Source organism: Agelaius tricolor, unplaced genomic scaffold, assembly GCF_023055355.1.
Source record: "Agelaius tricolor isolate 1412-34295 unplaced genomic scaffold, bAgeTri1.0.p SCAF_3, whole genome shotgun sequence".
In the NCBI taxonomy this organism is placed as follows: Eukaryota; Metazoa; Chordata; class Aves; order Passeriformes; family Icteridae; genus Agelaius; species Agelaius tricolor.
This window is the reverse complement of record NW_027269263.1, coordinates 16,101,898-16,129,847: the sequence shown is the minus strand read 5'-3', so window position 1 is coordinate 16,129,847 and position 27,950 is coordinate 16,101,898. Positions and strand designations below refer to the sequence as shown.

General features: G+C 42.9%; 1 protein-coding gene across 2 annotated transcripts in view; it reads right to left on the bottom strand.

Moving 5' to 3' along the window:
- Positions 1–20,355, bottom strand: part of CHST11 (carbohydrate sulfotransferase 11) — a 162,833-nt gene extending 142,478 nt beyond the window's left edge. The window contains exon 1 of one of the 2 annotated variants that reach the window (XM_071422665.1): positions 20,062–20,355. In XM_071422665.1, coding sequence (XP_071278766.1) covers positions 20,062–20,179 — 118 coding nt within the window. In that variant the 5' untranslated portion in view covers positions 20,180–20,355. The remainder of the gene's footprint in view (positions 1–20,061) is intronic. The other variant, XM_071422666.1, reaches the window with a different exon arrangement.
- Positions 20,356–27,950: the final 7,595 nt, after the last annotated feature.

The following is a 27,950-nucleotide window of genomic DNA, read 5'->3' as shown; positions in this document are numbered from 1 at the left end:
AATAATTTTTAATGAAATACTAAACAAAGGAAGTCAGATGAGTGCTGCAGTGTTCTACATAGAGAAATAGTCTAGTGATTAAATAAAACACCAATGGCATGACTCCTTACTGTGGAGTCATGCCTGATCAAAAATGTTTAATTAGGACTCTGGGGCTTGTTCAAAGACACGAGAAACAGTTTGAAACAAAATAAAGTTTTCGTAGCACCACCAAAAACTAAGTGTTAGGAGCATATTGGAGGTCAGAGAGCTTACACTGAGCTTGGAATAAAAAAATAAAAGAAAAATAAAAGAAAAAAATCCTTTCTCATCTCATCTGTGTCCACATCACAGAGCATTCCCAGGAAGTCTTCACTTGAAAGCAGACCCTGAAGCAGCTTAGACTGACACATATCCTCTTGGCTTTCCGTGCTCTCTGTGCCCAAGGGAGATGTAGAGGTGACCTAGAACCAGAACATTTTCAGCACCCAATCTACATTTAAAGCTTCATAAGTTCTTCTTAAAAAAATAGGAAATCTTGGATTTATGTAATTACATAATTTCATCCTTGTTGAGAATGCTTCCAAAACACAGGAGTGATCATAAAATTTGGATCATTAATGAAGAGAAAGTGCTTTATGAGCTCTTTGGATCCTGCCAAAAAAGATACAGCCGTTACTCCCAAATGTTGCATTCTTTGCAATTTCTAAACAGACATGCCTCTTCCCCGCACCAGTCTTTAATTGGGTCTATTACAGTCCCCTCCATATTCACTTACTGGAAAGGGAAAATAGAAGGAATAAACTTAGAGACAACAGTAAATCTGCTTCTTGCTGAAACTCTGATGCTGAAACTCCAGCTCAGATGGAGCCAAGGTAGGGCCATCCTGACAGCTCACCTGGCTGTGACTGTGCATGGTGTCACCTGCCCCCACCTCGCTGCCTGTTTGCACCTGCAGCTCCCCAGCAGCTCTCACACCACACTGACCTCCTGGGCCAAGGCATCACACTTCCTAAAAACTGCCTGAGGCACACACATCCCTCCAAAAAACGATTCTGATGAACTGCCTGATCAAACAGGCAAGTGCTAGAGATGCCAGAGCAGTGGGGCTAGAGCAGATAGAGCACGACAAAGACAACTGTATGCAGGTGACACACATCAGGTGACATACAGAAAACTAACATAAGAAATACAAAATGGGTTCAAAAAATGAACAGACTCCTGCTCCAAATGGACATCCAATTGTATTACCCTTGATTTTTTTTACAGCATTTCCCTAAGAATTCCCACCCACCTGGGACCTCCTGGCACCCCCATGCTGTTCAACCTCCCCTCCCAGCTGTCACCATATCACCTCACATAGGTGAGGAAAGGCAGGAAGATGATTCTATGGGATGAGTGTTTTCCTCCACTTCAGCTATGCCAATGACTTGATTTTGAAAGCTGTGCCTGTAAGGGTGATTTAAAGGTGTAACTTACAGCTACAGGCACATCTATAAGCATGTTTCTGAAAACATTCTCTGGATTGGCTTTTCATCACTGTTAGCCATAAGCACATTAGTCCTACACAATGATGCAGCAGCAGCTACAAGTGACTATCCCCCACCAAAGCTGCTGTCCTCTGAAGGCTACCCAATCCTCCCCAGCCTCCCTCCCTGAGGGAGGGCAGCACATCCTTACTCATAAATACTACAACTTCAAACACAGCCAAAGCCACTGCCTTCAAACATTCATCTTTTAACTTCCTAGCAACAATTCTCTTTCACCAGAATTCTCCATGCCACTTGCACTTTATTTTTACTGAGGTCTCTTCTTATAATGCTTACAAGTACACAGTCTCACCTTCATCTTCAATAAGTCTTTTAAGCCTCAAAGTGTGAAAATTTTCAGTACAATGGTGAATTTTTCACTTGAAGTTTAAGTATGGAACAAAATCCCACTTTAAAGCAAGAAGCCTCAGTGTGACACTCAAGCTTGAAACAAAGTGACATTTAGGCTTTGATCCTCAATCTCATTCGCAAGTCAGCTTTGGAAACAGATCCAAAGTTATCAAGGACCAGTCTCTGAATCAATTTCAAACATGACCCAAATTGTCGGTCTTGCAATTAAGATCCCCTCTGCAGAGATTAACATTGTATAAATTGACATAAGTTTAAATTCTCCTTCCACAAATGTAAATTTTTACAGCCAGATCAGTTAACAAACTTTCCATTCATAGTTTGGCTTTACCAGAAGTCCAACCCCAAGACTGAGCTCTTGGATGCCATGAAATCTGTCTCTTTCAGACTAATGTAAATCAAGAGGGTTTTTTTTTCCCCAGACAATATATGAAGCTAAAACAAGATTCATTCGTTTTTCATGTCAGTGTTGTATCTGCTTTGTCTTCTTGCCTTCCTTCAAGAAGAACTGGCAACGCCCATACTTCCAGCACTGTAGTAGGCCCTGGGAAAGCCAAGCAGCACAACTGCTTCTGGCACTGCAGTTCTACAGCAAGCATGGAAAGATCAAAATAAAAATATCAAACAAATCCATTGCCAGTCTTGCTAGAAAAGTCCTAACAAACTCTCCTGTGGCTTCTAAACCTTCTTGGTCATGCTGTCAACTAATTACTTGTGCTTGCCAGTCAGTCCTGTGCACAGGTGGAAATACCGTCCTCCTCCAGAGGTATTACCTCTGAATATGGTATTTCAGGAACAGCAACAGCAGTCAAGTACAAGACAGAAATCACAGCTAAGAATAACCAGTAGTGAAACACAAACCCTAACAATATTAATCAATAATGCATCATAAAAATGCAAGCCTTAGCAGTAGAAAGTGGCATACTAAATTGCTCATAAGAAAGGATTAATATATTCCTGTCATAAAGGAATTGAGTGACACATGATTGATAATTAGGAGAACTTGTCCTTACTGCTGAAGATAAATTGCTCTCACTGTTACCTCCCAATTTAATTTGAAGTATGTGTTAGCACTGATAACCCAGCCCTAAGCTGGTGACTGTCAGAATGAAAAGCATGGCAACACTGCAAAAGAATATTCATTTGCAAATTAACTAGGATACATGGCAAAATGATAAAAATGTAAGTTAATAATGAAAATTTTAGTTATCAGTTTATTATTCCAACACAAACTGCAGAATCTGTTGCTAGTTAGGTTGACACTTCAGTTGAATCCACATGTTTCTTCTGCTCAGTCCTTCAGAAGTACAATGCCCTCCTTCCAGAAGAACCTTCTACAGAGCAAAAAATGTGCAGCAGCTCCCTTTTTCCATACCTACAAAAAAGTTTCTCTTGCCTTAACATCAAGCTGCAGGCAATGGCTCAGCACACTTCCTACATGCACCCAGAGGTTCCAGTGGTGTTCTCTATTTCATGAGAGCATTTCTTTTAACAATATTAATTTCAGTAATCTCTTTTTAATTATACTGAAATTCTGACTCAAAAAAACCCTACCTGGTGACATGTTTCTCCTCAGTACTAATGCTCACTAATGGGAGTATTTGAAAATCCCACATTTTCAAGATCTAAAAATTCAATTAGATGTGTGCTTTGACCAGCTTTTGCCTGCTTCACCACCAGTTCCAGCTCAAGAGGCACCATGAACTGTAAGGAATGGCCCAGCATGGAATAGCAGGGTGTAGTTTGCATGCCAGCACCACCAGAGCAAGACAAAAGGGCCAGCAGGCAGAAGAGGAGGGCCAGCATAGGAAGAGGAAGCAACAAAAGCCATGACCTTCAATGTTCTTGCATGTCACCAGCCATCTCTGCCAGAGATCAAACACTTGGAAAGCCAGTCCTGCCCCTCTGTGAACACGTGCTAGGCTATGTGTATCCATTTAGCAGGAAGTTACTGGCTTTCCTTTGAATAAATATTCCTGATTAAATAGATTCCCCTAGGAGGGATTGCTCCTCCTAAATTATGCCTTTGCTTTCTGTCCTGAAGGTATACTCATATTTAGCATCCAAAACTGAGAAAGTCTAAGAGCCAAGGTTAACTGTAACCCACCACACAAAACATGAAACCCTTACAACCATGGTGGTGGATCAACTGGCACAGCAAATTCTTCTCACCGCCTACCACTTGTCTCTGGGTTCCTCTGCAGCACAAGGCCATCTGTGAGGGCTGTCAGAAGAGCTTCTTCAGGAGTTGGTAAGTTAGTAAATCAAAAATGAGCTAGCAAGCCTACTGCCAGAACCCTGAGGGAACCAAGAGATCTCAATTGACTCAACCAACCTTCCTAGAGTCACACCTCTGTCACCAGGACCATCGCTTCCTTCCCACCATGCTTGTCCTTGTTCCACTGACATTGTCCAAAGACATGATCATTCAGCAGTAAGCCTGAAGCTTACTAGGTTGAACTCCCAGCTCCCCCAACCATTTCCTGAAGTTATGGGCATATGCTAGGAAGGAGGTTAGTTTTACTGATCTGGCCAGTTTACTACAACCTGGTCTCCCAACATAGCAGATGACCCACACAAGAACATTGCAAGGGCACAACTCATCCCAACACAGATGTCATGAGAGGCACGCTGCTCACAGAGACAGCTCAGCCCAATGCCCCACAAAGCAGGACACTGCCTGTGCCGGAAAGGAGGCCACAGGACCAACTTACAGAGCACAAGCTCACAGTATTGTTAGAAGGCATTTCAAGGTATGCAGGGAAGAACACAAGTGCGAAGCTACAAACAACTGTTGTGCTTGGCTTACAATGCTGCAGACATGGATGTACATATGCCTACTCCAGCAGTAATGAAAGGATGAATGTTTTTTCCATCCATACCTTGGAGCTCCCATGTAGCCTGTAGCTGACACAAACCCATTTCAAAGAAATTGCAGAAGTGAGGTGATAATTTGGGTCACAGGCTAACACTGGAGTTTGAATAAATCTGTCAGAATTATCAGTTTTGGTAGCCAGCAATTGTTTTCAGCAGTAATTTGCTTTTCTATTGTGCTGGTGGTATCCCCTACCTATGCTGAACTGTACAGGTTCAGAGAAGTTCTGTAACATACACCACTGTTGCCGCTCTGTGTCAGGCCCATCAGACTCCTTGCCCTTAACATCTGGTCTTTGTGCCCACCACAGGACCATGCTTCAGCTGAGCCACAGAGGTGGAGTGTGCCCTGGCACTGCAGAAGAGCAAGAACAGAGATAAAAGCAAGGCAGGAACCAACCCCCCCTTCCTGATAGCCAATTGCTTTGGTCCACTTGAATGGGAACTCATCTTTGCACCCTTTGCCCTGGATCAACGCCCTTCACAAGAAGTCCCAGTCACACTTTAGCCATGAGTGCAGAAACAGGGGGTTCTCAGATCACATTCATTTACAGCACAATTCCCTTGCAGCTGCCTTGCTTGCATATGAGAAAGTGAGATGCATTTGGGGCATAAGTGCTCAACTTGCAACATTGACCTGTCAACCTTGAGTTGTACTCACAGATTATTGGCAGCCTGGGAAGACAAAGCTTCCCTGCTTCCTGGGATCAACCTCTTCTCCCCAAGGACCAAATTACAACAAAGAAAGAAACAATTAAATAAAATCCGAGTTTTATCCCCTGAACTTGACAACACTTTCACATGTCAGAAAACTGCAAATTCATTTGCCAAAGGGCACAGGAACAGATGGGAACTGAAAGGGCTATTACATAAATTAAGCAGCAAACACTGGTTGTCTGCTCAAAGCCCAGCCCCTGTAATTTCCACATGTGCAGTACTTGATGTGGCCATAGCACTATTCCCACATGCCCTCACTTGAGGAAGATGGGTGCACGTTTTTCCAGCTTGCTACATAACTACATTGTGCTTAAAACTGCCTGCAGCTAGAAAACATGACAAACATGACAGAATCCTGCTATTTCCAGCAAGGGAATCAAATGTGAAAAAAAGACACCACATGTATTTTCAGGCTATAATTAAAATTTTAAAGCGGTCCCTCCCCTGAACTTTTGAACAGATGTAGTGCAAAAGCAATCTACTACCAGCCACAACTTGTGACAGAGCAACATCTTTCATAATTCAATGCAAAATTAATCTGACAGATGAGCAAGAAGCAAACAAGCACCAGAACTCCAGACACAGATATATCTTTTATTATGCTTGTTTGACTGTGAGGGGGACACAGAAACTTAGAGGTAAGCAGGGGAGAGAAAAGGTAGGAAGAAAAGCATTCCTAGATGCCTTGTAGTGATGACAAGAAGTCCATCTCTTCAAAATGCCTCACTGCAGTTCTTTGTCCTGTGCACTTGTGGCAAACAATCACATGTTCAGCAAGACAGATGGGAAATGTTTGGTTTCCAAGACCAAGGTAAAAAATACCCTTTCAAACACATCAGGTAGCTTCCATTTCCCCACCTTGCACTACTGCATGAAGCATTGCTTCTAATGCCCCAGAACTTCATAGGAACTGAAAAAGATCCTAGATTGAGATCGGAGGCTACTCTGAGCAAACACATTCATGAAATGTGTTTGCTCAGAGTAGCAAGGTTTTCTTTTTCAAGGAATGAACATCAACCATGTCCCATAGGCACCACAGAAACATGGAGCTCTAAAAGGGAAGGATCTGGGAGAGCATCAGCCAGCAGCTGCAGCCCCTCACAGAGACAGCTGATGATATCTTCCTGACTTTGACTTTAAAACTGCAATAAGAGAAGAATAAGCAAAGTGCAGGGACAACATACTTTACAGAGAGGCACTATTTTAATTTACAGCTATGTTAAACATTGGTGCATGAATAAAAACCCAGGATGCATCATGCACATCAGCCTTGATCAACATGTAAAAGCTCTGCTGACATACATAGCAAGACCACAGAAAGGATACAGTTTCATTGTATGTGGGGTTTTTTTTTTTTTCCTTATTTTAGTAAACTTAGATTTGCTGGCAAAACCTCTAGCAGACCTGGACACAGAAGTAAAAGAAAATGAAAATAGAAGAGGCAGGCCTTTTTCCCACTTATATTGATCCAGTAAAACTTTCAGTGGTAAAAGCTGTCCAAGCACAACACTATCTACATTAAGTCAGGCTTGCTATTCCAGAAAACAGACTTCTAGGCACAGGTGTGGCCTCCAGTCTGGTCTCATGAGGGCAACACTTTGTACAGGAGCTTTCAAAAGGAGCTCTCAGAGCCCTGTGTATCTGCACCAGAAGCATTTTCCTGTCAGGAGCACTCCAAAGGACACAAGACTGTCCACAACCGTCATTCTCACAAGCAGAGAGCACACTTGAAGGGGGATGCAGAGGTGTTACTTGGGCTGAGTGCTGGGAATCGGGTTGCGCCTCATATCTAGCTTGCATATCGTCTATTCCAAGCCTATAAGGGATTGCAAACCTCAGATCATATAAGCTCAAGAAATCCACCCTACCCCTCCGGTTTTATTCTTAAATGTGCCACTAGCCTGGTGGGAAACCGTTAAAAAAATCCCAGCACAGATGCCCTTCCTGACCATGCCTCAGTGTTCCTAGCTATAGAGTGAAAAAGAAAGCATGGACCTACTTTGTGGACCATTTTGAAGCCTTCTGATTAAAGTATTAACTGTCCCAGAAGTAGATTTGGACCCAAATTCTCAAAGATTTCCAAAAACACTGCTCATAACTTGCTCCCAATGAAAGCTTCAACTGCAACAGACAGCATGAAAGCACAGACTTGCCAGTTACCAACATACAACACACATGGCTTGACACTCAGCAGTGTTTCTGGGCTCCCAAAATGCTGAACAAGTACACCAGGCATAAACCATTCTGGCAAAGTAGGAGTGGCTGAGGTACAATCTGATGACAAGAGATCCCCTCACAGCTGGAATGGGAGCCTGAAATAAATCTCTTGGTCACATCCCAATGAATGTGGAAACAAGCAAAAGATCTGAAGAGTACAAAAAAAAAAAAAAAAAAAAAAAAAAAAAAAAAAAAAAAAAAAAAAACCCAAAAAAACCCAAAAAAACCCACAAAAAAAAAAAAAAAAAAAAAAAAAACCAACCTAAAAGGAAGGGGGGAAATGCCTCTGTAAAGACTGTCAGTGGCAAAAAAACCTAGTTAGTTTGGACAAACAAGAATTATGGCCTGTTTCCCTTGGTGCCCAGGCACCACAACACTGGGGGAATGAGACATCTCCAGCTGCACAAAGAGTTCTCACAGTACTCTGTTAACACGCTGGCTATAGCATTCTGGAGATGGATGAGGCTGTAAGGCACTGACATTATACTGATGTATGGACTTCAGGTATTACTAATCATTTAGACACAATAGCCCCGTGTGTATTTTTGCTTTGCATCCTCTGCAAATATTCTCCTCTCTCTGCTCTGGAAGTTTTTTCTTTAAAAGTGTTCAGGAAACAGGCACAGAATGGGGAAAGACTCACCAGCAACACTGTTGTGCTCTGGGGAGGAGAGAAAGAAAAAAAGGAAACAAAAACAAACAACAACAACAAAAAAAAAGCTGGATCAGGACAGCCAAATATGAAGACAATTTTAATTAAATCATGTCTATCTTATATCATCTATTTCAGCTAATTTAGCATCTCAAACGAGTTTTATCTCAAAAGAGTTAATAGCTCTAGAAGCCCCAACTTTTTCACAGTTTTTTTCTTTAATGCAATTACATTTTTGCTGCTGCACCAGAAATATTAATAGCCTTTTCTGCATGAGACAGAGACGCTCTACAGCAAGACAAGAAAGCTTCAATCCTACTGAAGATCTGCATGCTAATGGTTACATACAGCTTGTCTGTCAATGTAATCTCTACTGAAGCTATTGAAAATAGGCAGCACCTCTCTCAATACTTCAAGCATGCATTTCTTTAGGAAAAAAAAATTCCATTCTCTTGACTGTAGAAAGGGCAAGTAACTGGGAAAACAGACAAGCAAAGCTGTTGTTGTTCTACTGTATATTGGTCTGTAGGAAGACAGAGGGACAAATTCTGCTCTTCATTACAGTACCTATGACCCAGAATTGATCTAACCTACTCAATGGAACTGACCCAGATTTACAGGGAAGAAAGAGTCCAGGGCTCCACCCAAGCCTGCAATCGTATACTTCTGCATCCAAGGGGAAAGTATGCCCTTTGTGCAATCCAAAATCCTCTGCTCTAGCACAGTAGATCTGACCTAGTACTCACCAAAATCAACTGAAAAGCAACCAGTGTCTTCTCCAGTCATTATGCAGACCTTCTGCCATCCACCCACCAGCAAATTCAAACCACTCAGTGTACACCTTTCAGAAAAAAAATAAAAAAAATCTTATGTCTTGCCCAGAACAAAACCCCAAACCCAACACTCTAGTAGGGAGCCATGTTCACTCTATATGAGCTTCCCTAATCTTGCCACAAGGACAAGTAAGACTGATTTGGGAAGAGAAGGAATGTGGAGAGGCAGAGATTACCTGGCACAGTCCACAGGATTGCCAGTGCCATGGTGGCAGGAACTCTGCACAATGTCCAGCTGACTGATCCTGTAACAATTAATAAATCCAGCAAGTGGGACAGAGCAATGTCTAGAAGCACACGTGTCCACAGTCATGCTTTTAGTCCATCACACTCTGGTGAATTGGCCCAGTGATTAGCAGTTACTTCAACTTCATAATTATGTGCACACATACACGTGCCTTATTCCAAAGATAAAGCTTATCACCATCTGGAAACTCAAATGTATTTTAGAAGTTAATGAAGACCAAAATACACAATCAAGACAGGCTTTATCATTTTATATTTATGACACCAACTGACACATTATATTAATCACCAAGTGTTTAAAAAGTGTTAAGGCCCTCCTCCTCAGTTACTATAAATTTTCTGCTACCACTTCCAACACAGACTGTAAAAATACAGATTACTAGAAGGACATATTCAGCTCCTGGTACCCACCAGCATGGGTGCAGAATGTGCTATTCTGCAGCAGGTCACTTGAGATAATACAGACATTTTTGTTCTGCCGCATACCAATCAGGTTTAAAGCACTATAAAGCAAATAGTCTTTAAAAGGATTTTAACTATCTTAAGCTCTTTGTTTTAAGACAAGGTATTACAGTAAAGATCATCCATGAGATCCAATTACAGTCACCTTAATAATTATATGTCTACCTTGACTAATTCAAAAATCCCTACAAGTTATACAATTTGAAGTTTGATTCCTTTATACAATAATTATCAGCCAAAAAAAGCATGAAAATTACTAGCTACAATGTCATTTAATTAATGAATTCAGAAGGCATTACTCTAAGGGTCTTGAAGCCCACCTTTTTATCATCTAGAAAATGTATCTTGAGTGTCCATGTCTTAAAAATGAATAAAAGACAAAAAAAAAAATAAAAAAAGAATCCCACAGTTTCCTGCTTTTTACAGAGTACAGTGTGTTCAAGAAGTGGATTGAAACCCAACAAAGCCTTTTATTCCTTGTGGATTATATACGTGCACTCTGCAATTAAAATCTATGTCTCCTACCACTCAGCCAAATAACATAAAAAGAGACAATCTTTTGATATTAAGATGACTAAGGAGGGCATCTTTTAGCCTGAGACAATGCTCAAAGCAGCAGCAGCAGTTCCTCTGCAGATTGAGCACAGCTGAGGATGAGATCCTGCTCTTTACCTCCTGGAGAAGAGAGAGGAAGAGGGGCCTGATCCTGCAAAACCACACATTGATCACTTTACTCACAAAGGCATGTTGTCTGCCCTTCCTTTGGCAGGGGGAGGCAGAAACCAAGGCTGCCTCCCCCTGCCAAAGGAAGGGCAGACAACATTTAAGGATGTGAGCATTTCACACCTGTTTTTGCACAGTGCAGGCAACTTACCTCCATGACATGTGTTGGATAGAGCTACCATCTCCCAAACCCCCAGAATCACAGTGCTGTGAGAAATTCTGCTTGATTGCATTGTTTGTATTTTCCATTTCCCCCAGCACCTTCTTTTACATTTTTTCATAGGAGTGTGAAGCCATCGCAGCAGTGATTGATCGTAATGGAGCAAAGTCATCTCTCAGTGTCTACAGCCTGGCACAAACAAGACAAAGGCTACCTTGAAGAGGCATTCTTACTGTTTAAATTGATACCCTGACAAACTATAAAAATCCTTGCTCTTCTACAGCCTACAAAGAATTAATAAAATCATTCCTCTCTCAACCTGGATATTTCCAAGTGTGTAAGTTGAGAAAGAGTAGCAGAAATGAGAAACCACACTTATCACTCATTTCACGTAGTAAAATAACAAAGGCACCTATGTGGAGCACGTTGTTGTAGTGCGTTCTTATATTTTGTAATACTTTGAAGTAGTTTGTTTTGTATTCCCTTATTTTTCCCAAATGGTTTATCCCAGACTGTACCCCCCCCTCCTTTTCCTTCTACTTGTGTTATCCCTTTCCCGGGATAAGATCTCCAAAACCCCCACCCTGGCTCTCTGTCAGTCACCTCGACATCCCAACCCCTTATCCAGAAGTTTCGGTCCAAGTTGTCGAGTGATTAGCCAGGGGCCAAGGGTCAGCCCCCCAAGTCCTGCCCCATACGCTGTTTTGTATGTCTATCCCCCCAGCACCCATCCCCCAGAGATACCTATTGGTCAGTAGGATTTTATCTATGTTAGTTTCCTCCCCCCTTTAAATGTGAGCTCCGGACATCCCCCAGGGCTCTCGGCAGGAGGCCCCTGAGGTATAGGAGCTCCCTCGGGACTCCTTAATAAAAAGCCTTGGAATATCCCCTGCTGGGAGACGGCCCCTTTCCTCTTCCACCGACGTCTCGGTCGTCTCTGCTGCAGCGAAGGCAACCAGCCTGAGTGCCCTCAGCACCCTCGGGGCACAGAGAGTGTCTCCCCGCAGTCGGCCGTGGTGGGGTCACCCCCCCACTCTCTGCCGACCCGGGTAAGGCCCAGGGACATTGAGAGGCTTGCAGAGAGACTGAGACAGCACGTGGCACTTGGGATTTCTTTTAATATCCAAGAACTTCAGCAGCCTTGTTAGAAGAAAAAGGTTTGCACTTCAGAAATCAGTGCATTTGGATTACCCAAGCCACCAACTACAGATTTTGTAGAGGGTGGGAAGATGGGAAGATGAGTGAGTGCATGTGCACATTCACACACATTTGTGCACATAGCCCTCTTTTTTTTCCAGTCAGCATTTTATAAGTGCTCATACTCGGCTTTTTTAATGTACAGATTCAAATTTGTCAGGGGAAAAGACATGAAATACTCAGTTTCCAAATCTAGCCTCAATTTCAGTCAGTGTGTTCTAATGAACATTTTCCTTCAAATGTTCCAATGGCAGCCATCTAATTTGATTCTTTTAAATAGCATCCCCTTCTGATGCCTGTAACCTAAATGTTAATGCCTTATTCAGGACCTCATCTCTAATGTGTAAAATTAATATGACCAAAAGGAAAGCTGTCATCTGCTTTCATTGCCAACACCGGGCACAGTGTAAAAGGCAACCCAAAAAAAATATTACTATTTTAAAATAACTCCAAAAACCCTGGATAATTAAATGTTAAATGCATAAGGCAGTGAATTTTTTTTTTTACACAAGGAAGCCTTCCTTGACTCCCATGGACACAAAGCTTCCTTGCTGCAAATTAAAAAATACTTGCGCTGCACCTACTTATACCATGCTGTTATCCAAAGTACTGTTAGCATATCACAGAATTGAGAGTCCTGTCCTCCACTGTGGCTTTCTGAGGCTTCCTGCCACAGAGCTTTTCAGTCTCTGAGTTCCTAGAGTGGAAACAGTAAAACCAGCTCCCACAGACATGCCTGCAGTTTCCATGTTCTGCCAGAGGGGCTCCCCACCAGCCTGCAGGGATCTCCAGAGAGGGCAGAGCAGAGGTTGCACACTGCCACAGGATAGTCCTTGTGGATAAGTGCTCCTAATCTGTGCACGGGTTGCCTTCCATTAGGTAGTTCCTAGTGATGTTGCAACAGCCCCAGAGGACACAGGGAAGGGAGCTGAAATCTAACATGGGCCATTCATGTGGAAACTTAGAATTTCAGTTCCACAGAAGGGAAGGGAGCTACTCCAGACAATTCCCCAACAGCTACAAACCATATACATTGATCAGCATTAAATGAAAAGTGGAGGATGAAAACATTACACAAAAGAAGCAACACAGAGTCCAAGCGTATATGCAGTAAAATTTTGGTTTATCCATGAAACCTTAGTTTCAGGTGCCAAACAATTACATCAAAGGGGGAACATACTGCACCCACTGCTGATTACAGTCACAAAATTGAAATCCAAGAAAATCCTGTGGCATGAACCGGAGATAATTAGGAACTGAATTCTTTCACTGGTTCACAGTAGCCTCTGGTGGTCTCATCTTCTAGTTAAGAGCACGAGGCTTGTGCCAGAAACACCACTTTGTCACATGCAAGCATTCTGACCATAACAAAAGGACAATATCTATAACCTGGGTACTGAAACACAAATAATGAGGAATTAACTGAACCAGTCAGAATTCTGACTGTAAGGACAAATACCTTGTCCACAGAGATCCTATATAAATGAGCTACAGGGAACAAGAACATCCAACAAAGCACAAACATGCTTTGAAATGTTATTCTTGTAAGATAGTAGGTGGCTGCTGAATCTAAGTAACCCACCACAGACATGTCTTCATCTTTATCCTGGACATGCCAGGCCTACACAACTATATCATTCCTGATCCTAATTTCATTCCTTTAATGTGAAGGGGAAAACTCTTTTCATTGATTTCAAATGGACCCTTCATCCATGCATCTTATGCTTCATTTTATGCATGTTGACACTTCAAGTCATACACAGAACTCAAACATTTGCTTTGAACAGCACAAACAATAAGAAAGAAAAACCATCAGATTCAAATCATTGTGTCCCCCATCCCAGTCCTTAACTCCCTCAGGATTAACTTAGAGTTGATACATAATACATATGCACCAGCCCAAAAGGCTTGAGAGGAAAAAAACTGTGCTAGAATGACATTCACACAAGGACAACTGCAGAAGCTTTGTCAGGCAGGATTTGATATAGTACATCTAGCAACAGAGTCAAACAAAATATAGTAGCGCTGGCTTTGAAAAAAGTAACATGAATCTAATTTCTTTCAATTGTCTGAACCATTTTTAGAGTTAATTACATGGTACAGTACAAGATAAACTACCTGCCACTTCTGAAGCATAATGGAAGCAATTTAAGAATTCAGAAAGATGCTCATATTTCTGAATATGAAATAAAAATGAGATTCTAGTTGCAACGATTCAATTATATCAATTTGTTCATAAAAAGCACTGGGCATTTCTGCTCTATATGCCGTTTTGCTGAGTTCAAGACAAAGCTTCCGTGCACACTGACTTTATCTCTGAAAAAGTTACTTAAGCTAAGTCATGACACTTCACATCTGTGAATAGAGCATCAGTGCTCTGAAAGTTAGGACAGTTACTTTCCCAATATTGATACACAGTAATAATTAAAAAAAAAAAACCTTATAAAAACCTACATAGTAAAAAATGTAACAGTGGAGTAAAAAATATCCTGATGTAATAAGACATGACTGCAACATAATTACCCAGGTAATTTTTGCTTGAACACATTCAGAGATATTTTTATTTCTTCAGATCAACAAGCAGTTGTTGCAAAAGCCTACACTCATTTGCACTGCAACGGAAAAAGCTGCTCTTCTAATAAGATTAATATTCACTAACCAGGAAGATTTTCACAAGATACAAAGAGCAGCTTAACTCTCAACTCAAAGCAATTCCAGACTACCAGTCTCTCTGAGCAGAGTGACCAGAGTAGGTTTGCTCACACTGATGACAGTTCCACGGAAATCTATGAAAAGCTTTTATAGGGACACCAACAAACAGATACAGCACACAGCAGGGTTTCTGGGGGATGGATTTCATTGCATGCAATTAAATGAGGGCCAGTTTCTTGTGGCTGTCAAATTTCTCTGTATCCCAAACAGAATAATTTAAAATCAGTATACAGGGTCCATCAAAGGAATGCCCCACACCCAACTGCCTTGCAGATCTCATTCTCCTTTGTAAGCAAGAGAGAAAGCAAGGATCAGTTGCAAGATGGGAGACTGCTGCATTGATTTTCAAACAGAATCTACCATCAAAACCAATGGTAAGCTTGTCTTCAAACCTAAGGAAAAAAAAGTCTCCTGTGGTCTGAGTTGTTCTGATATTTGAGCAAAGGCAGACATCAGCTATCAGCCATACCATTCTGCAAATGTAACTGACATGATCATGGAGATGAGGCAAGTCTGACTTGTGAGATCTAGCCTTCATCAGCATCCAGAGGAGAGCAGTACAAGTCTAAAACAGGAGCTGGAAAATGGAGCAAAAAAAATGCAAGTGGGAGAGATGGGAAGGGAATCAGGTTTAGAATAAGTCAGTTTCATAAACCTATCTGAGGTAAGATAAAAACAGTATTAATTATCCTGCCTCAATTTTACACCTTGGGGGATCCTAACACACCATTAGTGTGACCCCCAGCCCAGCAGAGCAGCTCCTGCCTCCACGGGGTGACTCACAGTCCCTTGCCTTCTGCAGCTGGGAAGAAACAGAACAAAGCAAACACATCTGTGAAAGTGTAGGCAGGCTAAAGACCAGTGAGAAAACTGATTTCATAGGAAACACAGCAGATAAAACTATGATGGGCTGTCACATAAAACTCCAAGACTGACCTATTTCACACAGACTGAAGTTCCAGGAGCATGGAGCAATAATAAGCTTGCAGCCAGTTATCTAGATAGCACATGGCAGGAGAGTGAAAGGGGAAAATATTTGAGCAAAAGAGACAGGGAAAATCAGCTATATATTGCTATATCTCCAGCTATAGCAAACACTGCAGCATGTTTTTTTTTCAGTAAAGGCTAGACAGGCAATGGGAAAACACATTGAAGTCTCCACTACCACTTCTTCCCCCAGGAACAAACATAGCTTCAGATAAGCCACAACAGCCAGGATCATCTCCAGCATTTTCTTTACAGTGGTCCTGAGCACTGGAGAACTGCATAATTCACCTTCCCTTAACAACTACTGGTTGGGGAACCTAACTTGGGAGGGTGGGTTTCCAGCTCTTCAGCAATCGCTGACAAAACTCAGATCACACAATGGTGCAATAACCAAACAGCACATTTACAGCTGGCTTCCCAACAAAGAATGGGAACACAGCCAAAAAGAGAAGAAACAGTAAAAACCACCTGATTTCCTTCCAGCATGAACGTGTTGGTATTTAAGATAGGGAACAAGGGATACATTATATTCTTTTGCAAAGATAAGGCAAAGCTCATCTTCTCAGCTTCAGGCATTAAGTGTGTTTGTGTTGTTTGGGGTTTTTGCCTTTTTTTTTTTTAAGGTTTCTGTTAACTATGTAATTTTCTTTTCTTTTTTACCCCAAAGAAAAAAAAGCTACCAGCAGAAATTTAGGTCTCACACTTCTAGCAAGAATTCCATATTCAGATCTCCTAAAATGGAAAATCCCCTCTAATAGATAAAGATTTATCTTAATCCAGAAGGGGTTGGACTCATCATCTGGTGGTCTTCTAGCATCTTTCACCTTCACTTTCTCTCATCTGAAACTGATGAGAAAGCCCTGTAAGCAGTCTCCCAAAATTCACTGAGAGAACTCTGGGGCTTAAGAAGGACCTGACACTTCTCGCTGAGGAATTATCTGAAAATCTCATTTTCTCTCCAAAAGGTTTGGGTGGGAGTTTTTCATCTAATTCTGATTGCAAAGTGCCTCTGCCAGAGACTATGGTAAGCTACCAACAACAGTGACACTGGCAAGCCAGAGATGAGAGAGCTCCCTCCTGCAGCCATCCAAAGACATGCTTCAGTGGAGACCAGCTAGAATTTAGAACACCCTTCAACAACAAGATTTTGAAAGCTCTTAATACCTCCAGTCCCAGCATACACTCTGCCCAGGATCTGGGTCCAGTGAATTCTGCCACACAATAAAGGTTACAAGCACATGTTACAAAAAAATACTTAATGTTGTAGTGCGTTCTTATATTTTGTAATACTTTGAAGTAGTTTGTTTTGTATTCCCATATTTTTCCCAAATGGTTTATCCCAGACTGTACCCCCCCCCTTCCTTCTACTTGTGTTATCCTTTTCCCGGGATGAGATCTCCAAACACCCACCCTGGCTCTCTGTCAGTCACTCGGCATCCCAGCCCCCTATCCAGAAGTTTCGGTCCAAGTTATCGAGTGATTAGCCAGAGGCTAGGGGTCAGCCCCCCAAACCCTGCCCCATACGCTGTTTTGTATGTCTGTCCCCCCAGCACCCATCCCCCAGAGATACCTATTGGCTGGTACTGTGTTATCTACTTTTGGTTTCCTCCTCCCTTTAAATGTGACCTCCGGACATCCCCCGGGGCTCTCGGCAGGAGGCCCCCCGAGGTGCAGGAGCTCCTTCGGGACTCCTTAATAAAACCTTGGATTAACCCCTGCTGGGAGTCGGCCCCTTCTCTTCTACCGATGTCTCTGCCGTCTCTGCTGCAGCGAAGGCAACCAGCCTGAGTGCCCTCAGCACCCTCGGGGCACAGAGAGTGTTTCCCCGCAGTCAGCCGCGTTGGGGCTGCACCCCCCAGTCTCTGCCGACCCGGGTAAGGCCCAGGGACTTTGAGAGGCCTGCAGAGAGACTGAGACAACTTAAGTCCTAAAAATGATCCACTACCCAATGTATATCACATTCACAGGTCTACCACCTCCCTACTGACCCTTCAGGAACTCTACATTCATTATCAGTTGTGTTATCACGGTGGTAACACATACAATGGCCTAACAGATATCTGGGAGGGCAGCTGTCTGAGCCTTACAAACTGTGTGTAACTGTGTAGGAACTAGGCACTAAAGTAGAAATTGAGAGCTTCCCAGCAGTTCCTGCCATGGAAACAGCCCACCAAAAAAAACCCAAAACCTCAGAATAAGTTATGATGAAAAAGGGACAATAAAGGTTGTGCTCTATTTATTTCCAGATCTACTCCACTCATGCTAACAACCTATGTGTCACACAGAAAATGGGTGCACATTATCCTCCCAGTGATTTCACAGCATCGCATTCCCTCCTCGGAGCTTATGCTAAATCCTTTGAACTGTACTAAAATATCAGCCTATTTATAGCCTCACAATGCAATGAACATAAAGCCATAATCTCCAATAGTTAACTATAGAGCATATTGAGAATTCTTAAATGATTTTTCTACATTCAAAAATTCACAGAAGAATATTTAGCCTAATCTCTCACCTACTGCATGCAAAGTTTGTGTTCCAGCAGTATAATTCATCTGAAACAAGGGGAAATAATAAGTCTTGGCCAAATTTTCTGAATATGTGTGCAAACTATATTATCTGTGGAACTCCACCAATTAAATATCACATTTCTATTCAATTGGTGAAGCTATCTTACAACCCATAATTCTGCATGATACCTTGAGGACCAGAAATAAAGCCTTCTCCAGGTCTCCTAAGGACTGAGCAATCCTTATGAAACCAGTAAGCATGGGACAGACACAGCAGGAAAGAGAATAAATACGCTAATTTTTCCAAGAAGTTGGCAGGTATTAACACAGAAGGGCACCATACAAGAACACATTCATCAAGCAAATTATACCAACTCTGGAAGAGCAGACAGCTGATAGAAAAACACCAAACAGGACTTGGCTTCACCACAGAACAGCAGATCTACTGATTCCTAATTCTCTCAGTGCATCAAGCCTCTACCATTTGATGAAAAATTCTCCAAAAACTTTCAGGAAAAATCAATTCTCATAGAATCATTTAGGTTGGAAAAGACCTCTGAGACTGAGTCCAACCACTAACTCAGCACTGCCAAGTCCACCACTAAACTATGCCTCTAAGTACCACATACACATATGGCAACTATGGGAGCCACAAACAGGGAAAGAAAAATTCGACCTGAATAGGTCCTTTTTCCTTTCACTAGACTGCAATTCCCTTATCAGCTACAGGTACATGCCTGTAGGCAGGACACTTGAGAGCAGACAGTAGACAATAACAGGTATGGCTGGGAAGACTCGCCTGCTGAGTCTTCCCAGTGTGGCCAGCCTGCCAGCTACAGCTGCTAGCCCACTAAGAGGTATCACTCCCTCTCACCAACGTCGCTCCTCTGCTCAGCTGTCAGATCCCTCCAGAAAGACACTGCAAGTGCAATTCCCACGTCATTTCTCAAGCAGAAGGGGGGAAAGTGAGACAGACAGACAGATCAAAATGATTTTTTTTTTTTGCCATGCTGGACAAATTTCACCAAGCTGCACAAAGCATCCACGAGGGGTCTGTGCACACAGCTGATACCTCATTAAGTTTCAACAGCCCAAGCCCACCTTTGTGTGAATTAGTAGCTGATCGACGTGGGACTTCCCTGGGAGCCAGCATCCGCTGCCCCCGATACAGGTCCGTCCCTAGGATGAGGGAAACCGAAAAGCTGAAGTCGCTTTAGGTACCCGGGAGTGTGGATCCGAGGTGATCCCTGCACAGCATTCCGCAGCCTGCGTCCCTGCGGACACCCGCGCCCAGCCAGCGGCACCACTCGGAGCTCCACGGCCGCCCGAACACGGCAGGACCGGGCCAGGAAGCCGCTCCCGCCGCTCCAGACAACTCGGGCGAGCAGAAGCGGAGCTGCCGCCGGCGATAGCGGGTGCCCTTGCTCGGCCGCGGTGTCCCTGACCCTTCCAAAAACGAAAAGATGGGAAGACGAAGGCCCGCGACCCCTGACAGGAGAGGGGAGCTGAGGTCGCGCTCCCGGCGAGGGGGACCCGCGGGGACCGGGCAGCTCCCGTCGCCCCTCAGCCATGAAGCGCTTGCCAGCCGTTGTCGTCTCCCTTCCCCCCTCACCAAATGCACGATATAAAGCGGAAAATAACAAAATTCTTAAACAAACCAACTTTCCTCCCACCCGAGGGAAGTTTCCTGCGGGGGGCGAGGCGACCTTCCCGCGGCCACTGCGGGCGCTGTGCTCGCCGTCGCCGAGCCCCGCGCCTGCCGCAGCGGCGCCGGGAGCCGAAAGCTGGAGCCGGGGGCAGCCGGCGAGGGCTCCCGGGGCGGCCGCCACCTGCGCCGGCGGGGAGCGAGGAGGGCGCTACCCTCGGCGGGGTCGGTGCGGTTGCAGTGCCCTACCTGGGTGCAACATACTTTGGAAATAGAAGATGACGAGGATGAAGGAGCCCACGGAAGTGACCAGGACCATCCTGCACACCCGGTTCATCCTCATTACTTCCAGCACCGCTGGCTTCATGGCGTTGTCCGGCGGCGCAGAGAGGGTGGCGGAGCGCGCAGGTCTAGCGCTGGGAACCGCTCCGCGCCCGCCCCGCACCAAGGCACCACCGCCGGAGGATGCCCGGGCGCCCGCGCCCCGCGCCGGGGGGCGTTAATGCCGCGCTGGGCGTGACCACGCGGCGCGCCAGGCGGAGGGGCGCTCTGCACGCGCGGGGGGGGGGGAAGGCGGGCCAGGCGGCGAGCCGGGGCGGAGCGCGGCCCCCCCTCGCCAAGGGCAGAGATGGTCCCGCCCGGCGGCGGCGGGCGGGGACGAGGCGGGCGGCTCCGCTGCCCGTGAATTTGACCACCTCTGGGTCGCTCTCGCCCTCTTCAGGGGGGCGGGGTCCGGCAGCCACCGGCGGGCAGGAGCATCTGTTCCTGCCTGGATCTGCCCGACGCCCTGTCCGTGAAGAGAAATTCTCGCACTCTTAGTGGTGCCCGTCGCTCCGCTAACCCTAAATGCCTCCTTGCAGGTCTCCCCTCGCTCCGCAGGTTATGTTACAGCCGGTCCCTGCCGTCGTGTTTTGCTGGTGCCGCGCTGTCCCCGTCCGGGAGCTGTTCATTTTATCAGCGGCGCAAACACCAACTTCAGGAACCAGCCGGGGGCAAACAGTGCCACCTGGCCTGACGGAAATGAAAGGGGCTTATTTTGTTTTCAAACCCGAGACTTCTAAGTTTTCTGCATTAACTAACACTGTTCATTTGTCGGTGGAATCAAAACGTCCTTGCGCCACGGTCGGCTCGCCGAAGGTGGATCTACCTTTCCGTAGTCGAGAGCAGCACCAGGCGATGAGATACGAGCCGGTACGTGGGAGGAATGCAGAGAAGCTGCGAGCTACAGAACAAAAGGCCTCTGCCGTGCCCAAGCGAGTATCGGGCTTGGGACAGCTGGGGCTGCTGGGGAGCCGGGGACTGTGAGCGAGTGCGGCTCGGCGGAGCCCCGAGCGAGGTTTCCCAGCGGCGAACCACACGGCACAGCTCTCTAACTGGAACTATCCTCTTGCTCTGACCTACACAGGTGTTGAAGTACAGTGCTGAATGGAAATGTCTTCTTAGCAATATACCATTCCTCTTTGTGCGGTGGTGACAGTTCTGTTTGTTCCCCTGACGCACCCAAATACCACTTTGCTATTAGTTTTGTTTTTTGCTAAACTGAAGATCATTATACTGATGCTGATACCATCTTTTCGCATAAAGGGATTCTTTTTGTTCCCGTGCTTCTTTCTGCTCTTCCGATGAGTTGGGGGGAGAGGTCTTTGAAATGAAAATAGCCCTGAACAGTCTGAATCCAAAGCTGGGAAGCAAGTGGAGTAAAACATACTTTAAGCTAAAAAAAAATCCCTCCCACTTCCATCCCCTCCCACCACTGCCCCCTGCCCCCTCAAAAGAGGCAAACCCCACAAACAGACAACCCCAAACAAAACAAACAAGCAAACAAACCCAGAAGGTATGTGTTTATTCTCATGCAAAGTCATCAGAGTCATCTTCCACTTTCCAAAAGCCAAAGATTTTACCTCAAGGATAAACCAGTAATAGTTAGGCATTTGCAATGGAGTAGATTATTTAGTTTTGGCCTGGAGTTCCTTTTATCAGAAACAAATTCCATTGTTCATTAACGAAGGTTTGACACTATTTTTCTTACTTTCTCTAGATTTTCTCTATTTTTTTCTTTTAGCAGTTTTAATATGCAGTGACCATTTTCTAGTCTTCCTAATGTAAAGTAAGCTTTAAATTTATTTTTCTCTTTTAAGTCCAAACTGCAAACATGACAAAAAGTCATTCTATGAAAAGCACTAGACAAAGAGAAGCATTTCTATGTAATGCATCAAAGTGGTGGATAGTTAAGGCAGTCAGCAAAAGTCAACCAGAAGCAGAGCCTGGCATTTCAGCATCCCCTGGCAATACATGTGCTGCAGCACAACAGTGCAGCAGTATTTTAACAGAAAGAACTGGACTGTCTCCAGGAGCCTGGATAAGATATTGAGGACTGAGGGGAAAAAGCCTAGAACTCAATACTCAGCCAAGTTACGCAAGATAAATGCTTTATGCTGTTAGAGAAGGCAGACAGTTTTTCAGTGTGGCTTAACAATAGTTACAATAGTTACTTTTCTTCTTTTTTTTTAATTTTTTTATTGTGAGCATCATCCTCTAATGGAATGATGGAGAGTTTTAAAGCATTGAGAAGAAAATCACCAGCTGTGTTGCCATTTACTTTTAAAAGAACATTATAAAGCAAAAGCATCATTATGGACATTGTCAATTATAAACTCAATATCCACCCAAATGCTTACAGCATCTCTGCAAATTTCCAACTATGAAAACCTTCCTGGTGAGTCAGGACAATGAAATGCAGCAGCCTATTTTTGAGATAGCCAGTTTTTTGTTTTCCCACAAAAAAGAGCATAACTGAGGTAACACAAGGAAACACAGTTGTCTTTCCAGGTGGGTGCCAAGTTATAGAATAAGCACATGAACAGCTCAGGCACTTCTTCTAAAGTATGCCTCTCTCTGAGTGGAAACTTCAGCAGCTCCAGAGCAGCAGAGAGTCTGAATAGTACTGTAGGTGTGATCACCTACCATTCCCATGACAATAACCAGCATTCAGTATCTCTGAATAAAAATAGTCCCATCATCCAAGAGATGTCTGGAAAGAAAAACTTAAGAGATTAAGAACTAGATGCCAGTGACATCAAAAGTACAGACAGTATTTTATGGATTATTTTGTATAACAAAAGAGCTTCACAAAAAAAACCAACAAACTGCCAAATACAACCGCCCACATCACTATTTGTTGATAAAACTCAAAAAATAGCAAAACTACAATTGAAGAACAGCACAGATGTTAATACAGCATGTAGTAAATTCAGGGTGCAATTTATCAAAAAAATTACAAGCAGGCTAATATCAAAGAGTGTGTTGAAAGGTTAAACAGAATGTCATTAGAAAACAGAGGTATCTGTGAGAGACATATAGGTTCTCTGCAACTTTTTCTCACTAATGAAAGAATCCCAGAAAAAAAAGTTGTTTTGTTTTATACTGATAAGCTTCATCTTTTAAAAACAGAGGGTGAAATTTTTACAGAATGTCTAATATTGTTGAAGAAATACACACAAGCTCTAGGAACGAAAGCTGCCTTCAGATCTGAAACAGAAACTACAAATTTCAGACTCTGTCTAACCTGAGACCATTGTGACTCCAATCCCATCACACCATAGGATAAAGTCAGGTGGATGAAAAAATCTTCTGGATGTATCTTCTGATTATTTTCTCGTGGGGATAGTTTTTAACTTCTCTGGTGGGAACAGCAATATCATAAAGGGACTGGGTCTTAGGCTTTATCCCCCAAGGAATATGGACATTGCTTTAATGATTCCAGCCAGTCAGTGGACCTTTCATTTGACAAGCTGCCCTAAAATGTGCTGTCTGAAGGCAGGTAGACAAATAAATAACTATTTTAATAGTCAGACACTCTCCCTACCTCAGCCTGAGATTGCCTGTCAGTCCAAAAGTGTTTGGCAATGTTATTCCATTAACATATGGTACCGTATTTTAAGATACTGAGCTCATTAAAAAAATATATGTGAGAATCTCCCTTACCCAGCTGATTCCAGTAGAATTAGGACAAAGCTAATTTCCCTACACAGATTTCTCAGTCAGCAACTCACTGTCTGCATGAATGAAAGGCCACCCATCTCCAGGAAGCCATCTTTGTAGAGAACTGAAAGACAATCCTTTCTGGAGATGAGCAGATGTCTTGCCCCCTTCTTCTTCCCTCCAAATAAGTCCCCCCATGTACCTGTGAAGCAACCAGGAGCAGCAATATATGATGTATTTCAAGATTAAAATAGAACCTTAAAGCAAAATTTATAATTGATGTAAGAGCACTGCGGTATTAATTGTAAAGTTCTTAGTAACAAGACTTGGAGGTGACAGGCATAGAAGCAATTTTTAAGCTTTGCTTTGAATGATGCAATTTCTAGAGGTGATGGATGTTTACACCTCTGCCCACTGCAATAAATAGCTGTAGGGGATCAAACCCAGTGGTCCAGCACTGTCCAGGACAATGTCATTGGCTTCAGAGGAAACATCAGTTTTCCCTGCAGTAGGTATCAGTGGTCAAGTCTGCCAAAAAATTGGTGTTTGCTTGTGACATTTTTTAGGTAGAGCTTAGCTTTTGTCCTGCAATGCAAATTGTTTCACTTGGGGAACACCCTCCTGAAAGTCAAATCCAAGAAAAATTTCAATGCATCCTGTCACCACAGTTACAAACAGAGCAGCCAACACAAATTCCTGGGCAAAGCAGACATTAAAATGTTTGCCAAGTTCCATTGAAGTTCAGCTCTCTTTTTTTTTTTACTGTGTGTATACTCCCTTTGCAGTTTTCCCCATTGCTAGTGAAGGGCACTTTTTATGAAGTGAAATATTGGAGTAAAACTTAACAATTGTAAGGGCCAAAGCAGCTGCAAGACAATCAGAACCCCCTTGTTGAGTTTGTTGCCTGTGTTGAAAGGAGATTTTTAAATGGACAAGCATTTTCCCCAGCAATGACAGTGCACCCTTAAGTTGCACTGAAATTCAGATCTCTTTGTCAGCTGACCTTGGGGCATCATCTTCAGTGTGACTCAGAGCACAGAGAGGCTGAAATAAGAGGAATCACCAGCTTTTTTTAGGGTTGCTCACACCAATTCTATTCTCAGACACCAGGGATTACTCATGCTCTTCAGAACATATTGCTGGCATTCTGCTCTACTGCTCATTAGACACAAGGGCATCAGGATGAAGCCTGGTGGCCAGGAAGGCAAGATGTAGTGAGCAGAAGCCATACAGCACCAGAACAGCATAAACTGCATACAGTTTACAAAACACAAGCAGCTCACTCCATTCACCAGGTAGCACTTTCCCAGCTAAAGTTCAAGCAAGATGCTTTCGGGAGCAAATTGATTTGTCTCCAAGAGTTGGAGTGGCTTATGTGTTGCTTGGGGGGAAAAATCCAGCTGAATAGGAATGAACACACAGACTTAAAAAAAACCCCAAAAACATCTTTGCAGAAGACATGAAGAGGATTGTAGAATAAATTATTATTGGAGGGATTTGGAACAAGGAAAGATCTGCCCCACCCAAAAAGAAAAAGGAAGCTGGAAAATCAGTTACTCATATTGTCAAGATTGTAATTTTTGTGAAATAAAAATCCATAATCATCTCCTGTGTTTGGGATTTTATAAGAACTTTTACATTATTTTTTGGCTCTTCTGAAACAGTCTCTAATTATTTCTGATTATGTAAGTGAATTGCTGGTATTTTCTGTAAAGTGTTTCTTTCCAAACCATTACTATTGTCTCTCCTAGGGTAGATCCATTGCCCCAACTCTCATATTTCATCCATCTGGTCTCCAACTGGTAAAATGTCGATACATGGTTAGTCAACAGAAAACACATTTACATGACACAATTAATTTGCCCTGTTTTAGACATCCAAAGTGCAATAAGGTGAACCATGCCCTGAAAGTGCCCATTGACTGAAAAGCTCCTGGATGTCTGGCTCTGCTACAGGCACCTATATTATACAGCTAGGTGAAACAAATCCCAGCAGAGCCTTCTAAATCTTCTGTTTTTGAAGGAAATGCTGTCAAAGCTCATGTTTTCTGTGCTCTAATGTTCATCTGGTATCCTTTTATTTTTCACCTACATTACAGTCAAAAATGAGACCCTGATTTTTTGTTGAATTTGACCATATTATTCTCAGTAGAGGTTGTTTTAGGTCAATAATATGTCCTCTCTATTCCTAGATTTTTCTCTACCAAAAAAAAATTAAACTACATACAAATATAAACATTTTTATTTATGAAATGTTTTCCAATAAAAGCATTAACCAATTTTCTGGCAATCATAAGGAACTGAAATCTTGTATGAAAGTATGGAATTTTGAGATAGAGTTTTCTCTTTTCTTTTCCTTTTATGCCAAAACTGAAAACAAGCACATACCCTCTTTGGATAACTCAAACACCTTCAGAAGACCATTTTAAGTCAATCGATGCTGGAAAATTTCTTAGCTATTTTTCAGTACTGAAATGAGTTCTATGCAATTTTTCGTTCTCATTTACATGTATAACTACTACATCTTCAAGTTACACACGTATTTTATTTAATTGTGTGCTTAAATGTGTTGAATAATTTCCAAAACCAACAGCAAGTCAACAACATTAAGTGGAAATTTAAATACCTCTTATGTTGCTATGCTTTTCCTGTCTCATTCCTTTGACATTTGCACTAGGAGAAAAAAATCCACTGAAGCCAGTAGAAGTATGGATGTTAAAAGGAGATCCAAGGTTGAAAACAAGGTGGGTTTTGTGCCCAAAGGACAACTGCACAACTAAAAATCAACATACTGAAGAGGAGAGGCAGAAATTTGTACATACAAGTAGGATTTTTCTCAGTCTACTCTACAGTGACCTTAGGCTTGGGAAGTGCTATGAGGTGCTTAACTGAAAAGCACTATGGGATTATAAGCAGCAGTTTAGGAACACATTTAAAAGAAAAGCATTTTCTAGAGCTAATTAAATGCTAGCCTTTTTCTCTTTCACCATCCCTTCTCAATTAAAAGGTGGGACTTCAGGGACTCTTTCTATTTAAAGGATGTCTAGGTGATTTTACAGGAGAGGGAACAGAGATAATAAATCACACAGCAGCTGTTGAAATAATATTGTCCAACCTGAAAAGACATTTTTCCAAATCATTTCACACACCCAACACTCCTTGAGTGTCACATCTGTGTAATGATTTGCTCCTTACCTTTTGCCCTCTGGTTTGGCTCCCTATTCTTATGAACTGCCCACGCTGGAGTTACAATTCCAACTGTGCTTTGAAGTGATTGCAAAGGAGAACATGACTTAGCTGCAGCAAAGAGAATCTATAAACCCTGTTGAGAGGTGACTATGGAAAGCCATAGCTGAAACAGTGAAGTATACCTTGGCCTATGTGAGAGGAAAAGTTTGAGTTTACCACTAGTTCAATTATATTAAGAAAAATTAACTTAATTAGAAAGGTTACCCAGTTCTGGTAATTTGATACATCTTCTTTCTACAGTCTGGAAGGCAAAAAGGGATATTTATGTCACCTTTCTTCAGAACAGAAAGTTAACAATGTCTTCCAGAGTAACAGCAGCAGCTACAGTACATTTTCTCGATCCATTCTGGTATGGTTTCAGATCTGATTTATGAAACATGAGCCATAATTCTATCACAGCTTATCTCTTCCTGGAGATGAGCTAGGATAACATATCCATATTGACTCTATAACATCTGTCAAAGGCTGATGAGGAACAAATACCATAAAGCTGTCTGCCGGGACCTGTACAGGAAGAAGAATGACCATTTGCTACATGTGATTCATGCACATTTTCTGTATGTGATTCATCATCATAAAAAACCCCAAAACCCAAAAAAACAAACGAAAAACAGACCAAAAAACCAACCAACCAAACAAAAACCAAAACAAAAACAAAAACCACCACAAAACAGAGTTGTTTTCTGGAGGCTTCATGCTGCCTTGTTATTCTCTTCTTGTCAGTATTTAGGTAAAGCAAATAGAGAATGCATATGCATAGTGCGGTCTGCAGAAGATTATGACTGACAACTTTCAAATCTGCATTAGTTCCCTTTTCACTGGTCTCAAAATTAAATAATGTTGCAAATGCATCCTGAAAGGTATATTGTTTTTCCCTTAAAAACATATAGCTAACCCTAAGAAGAAAGT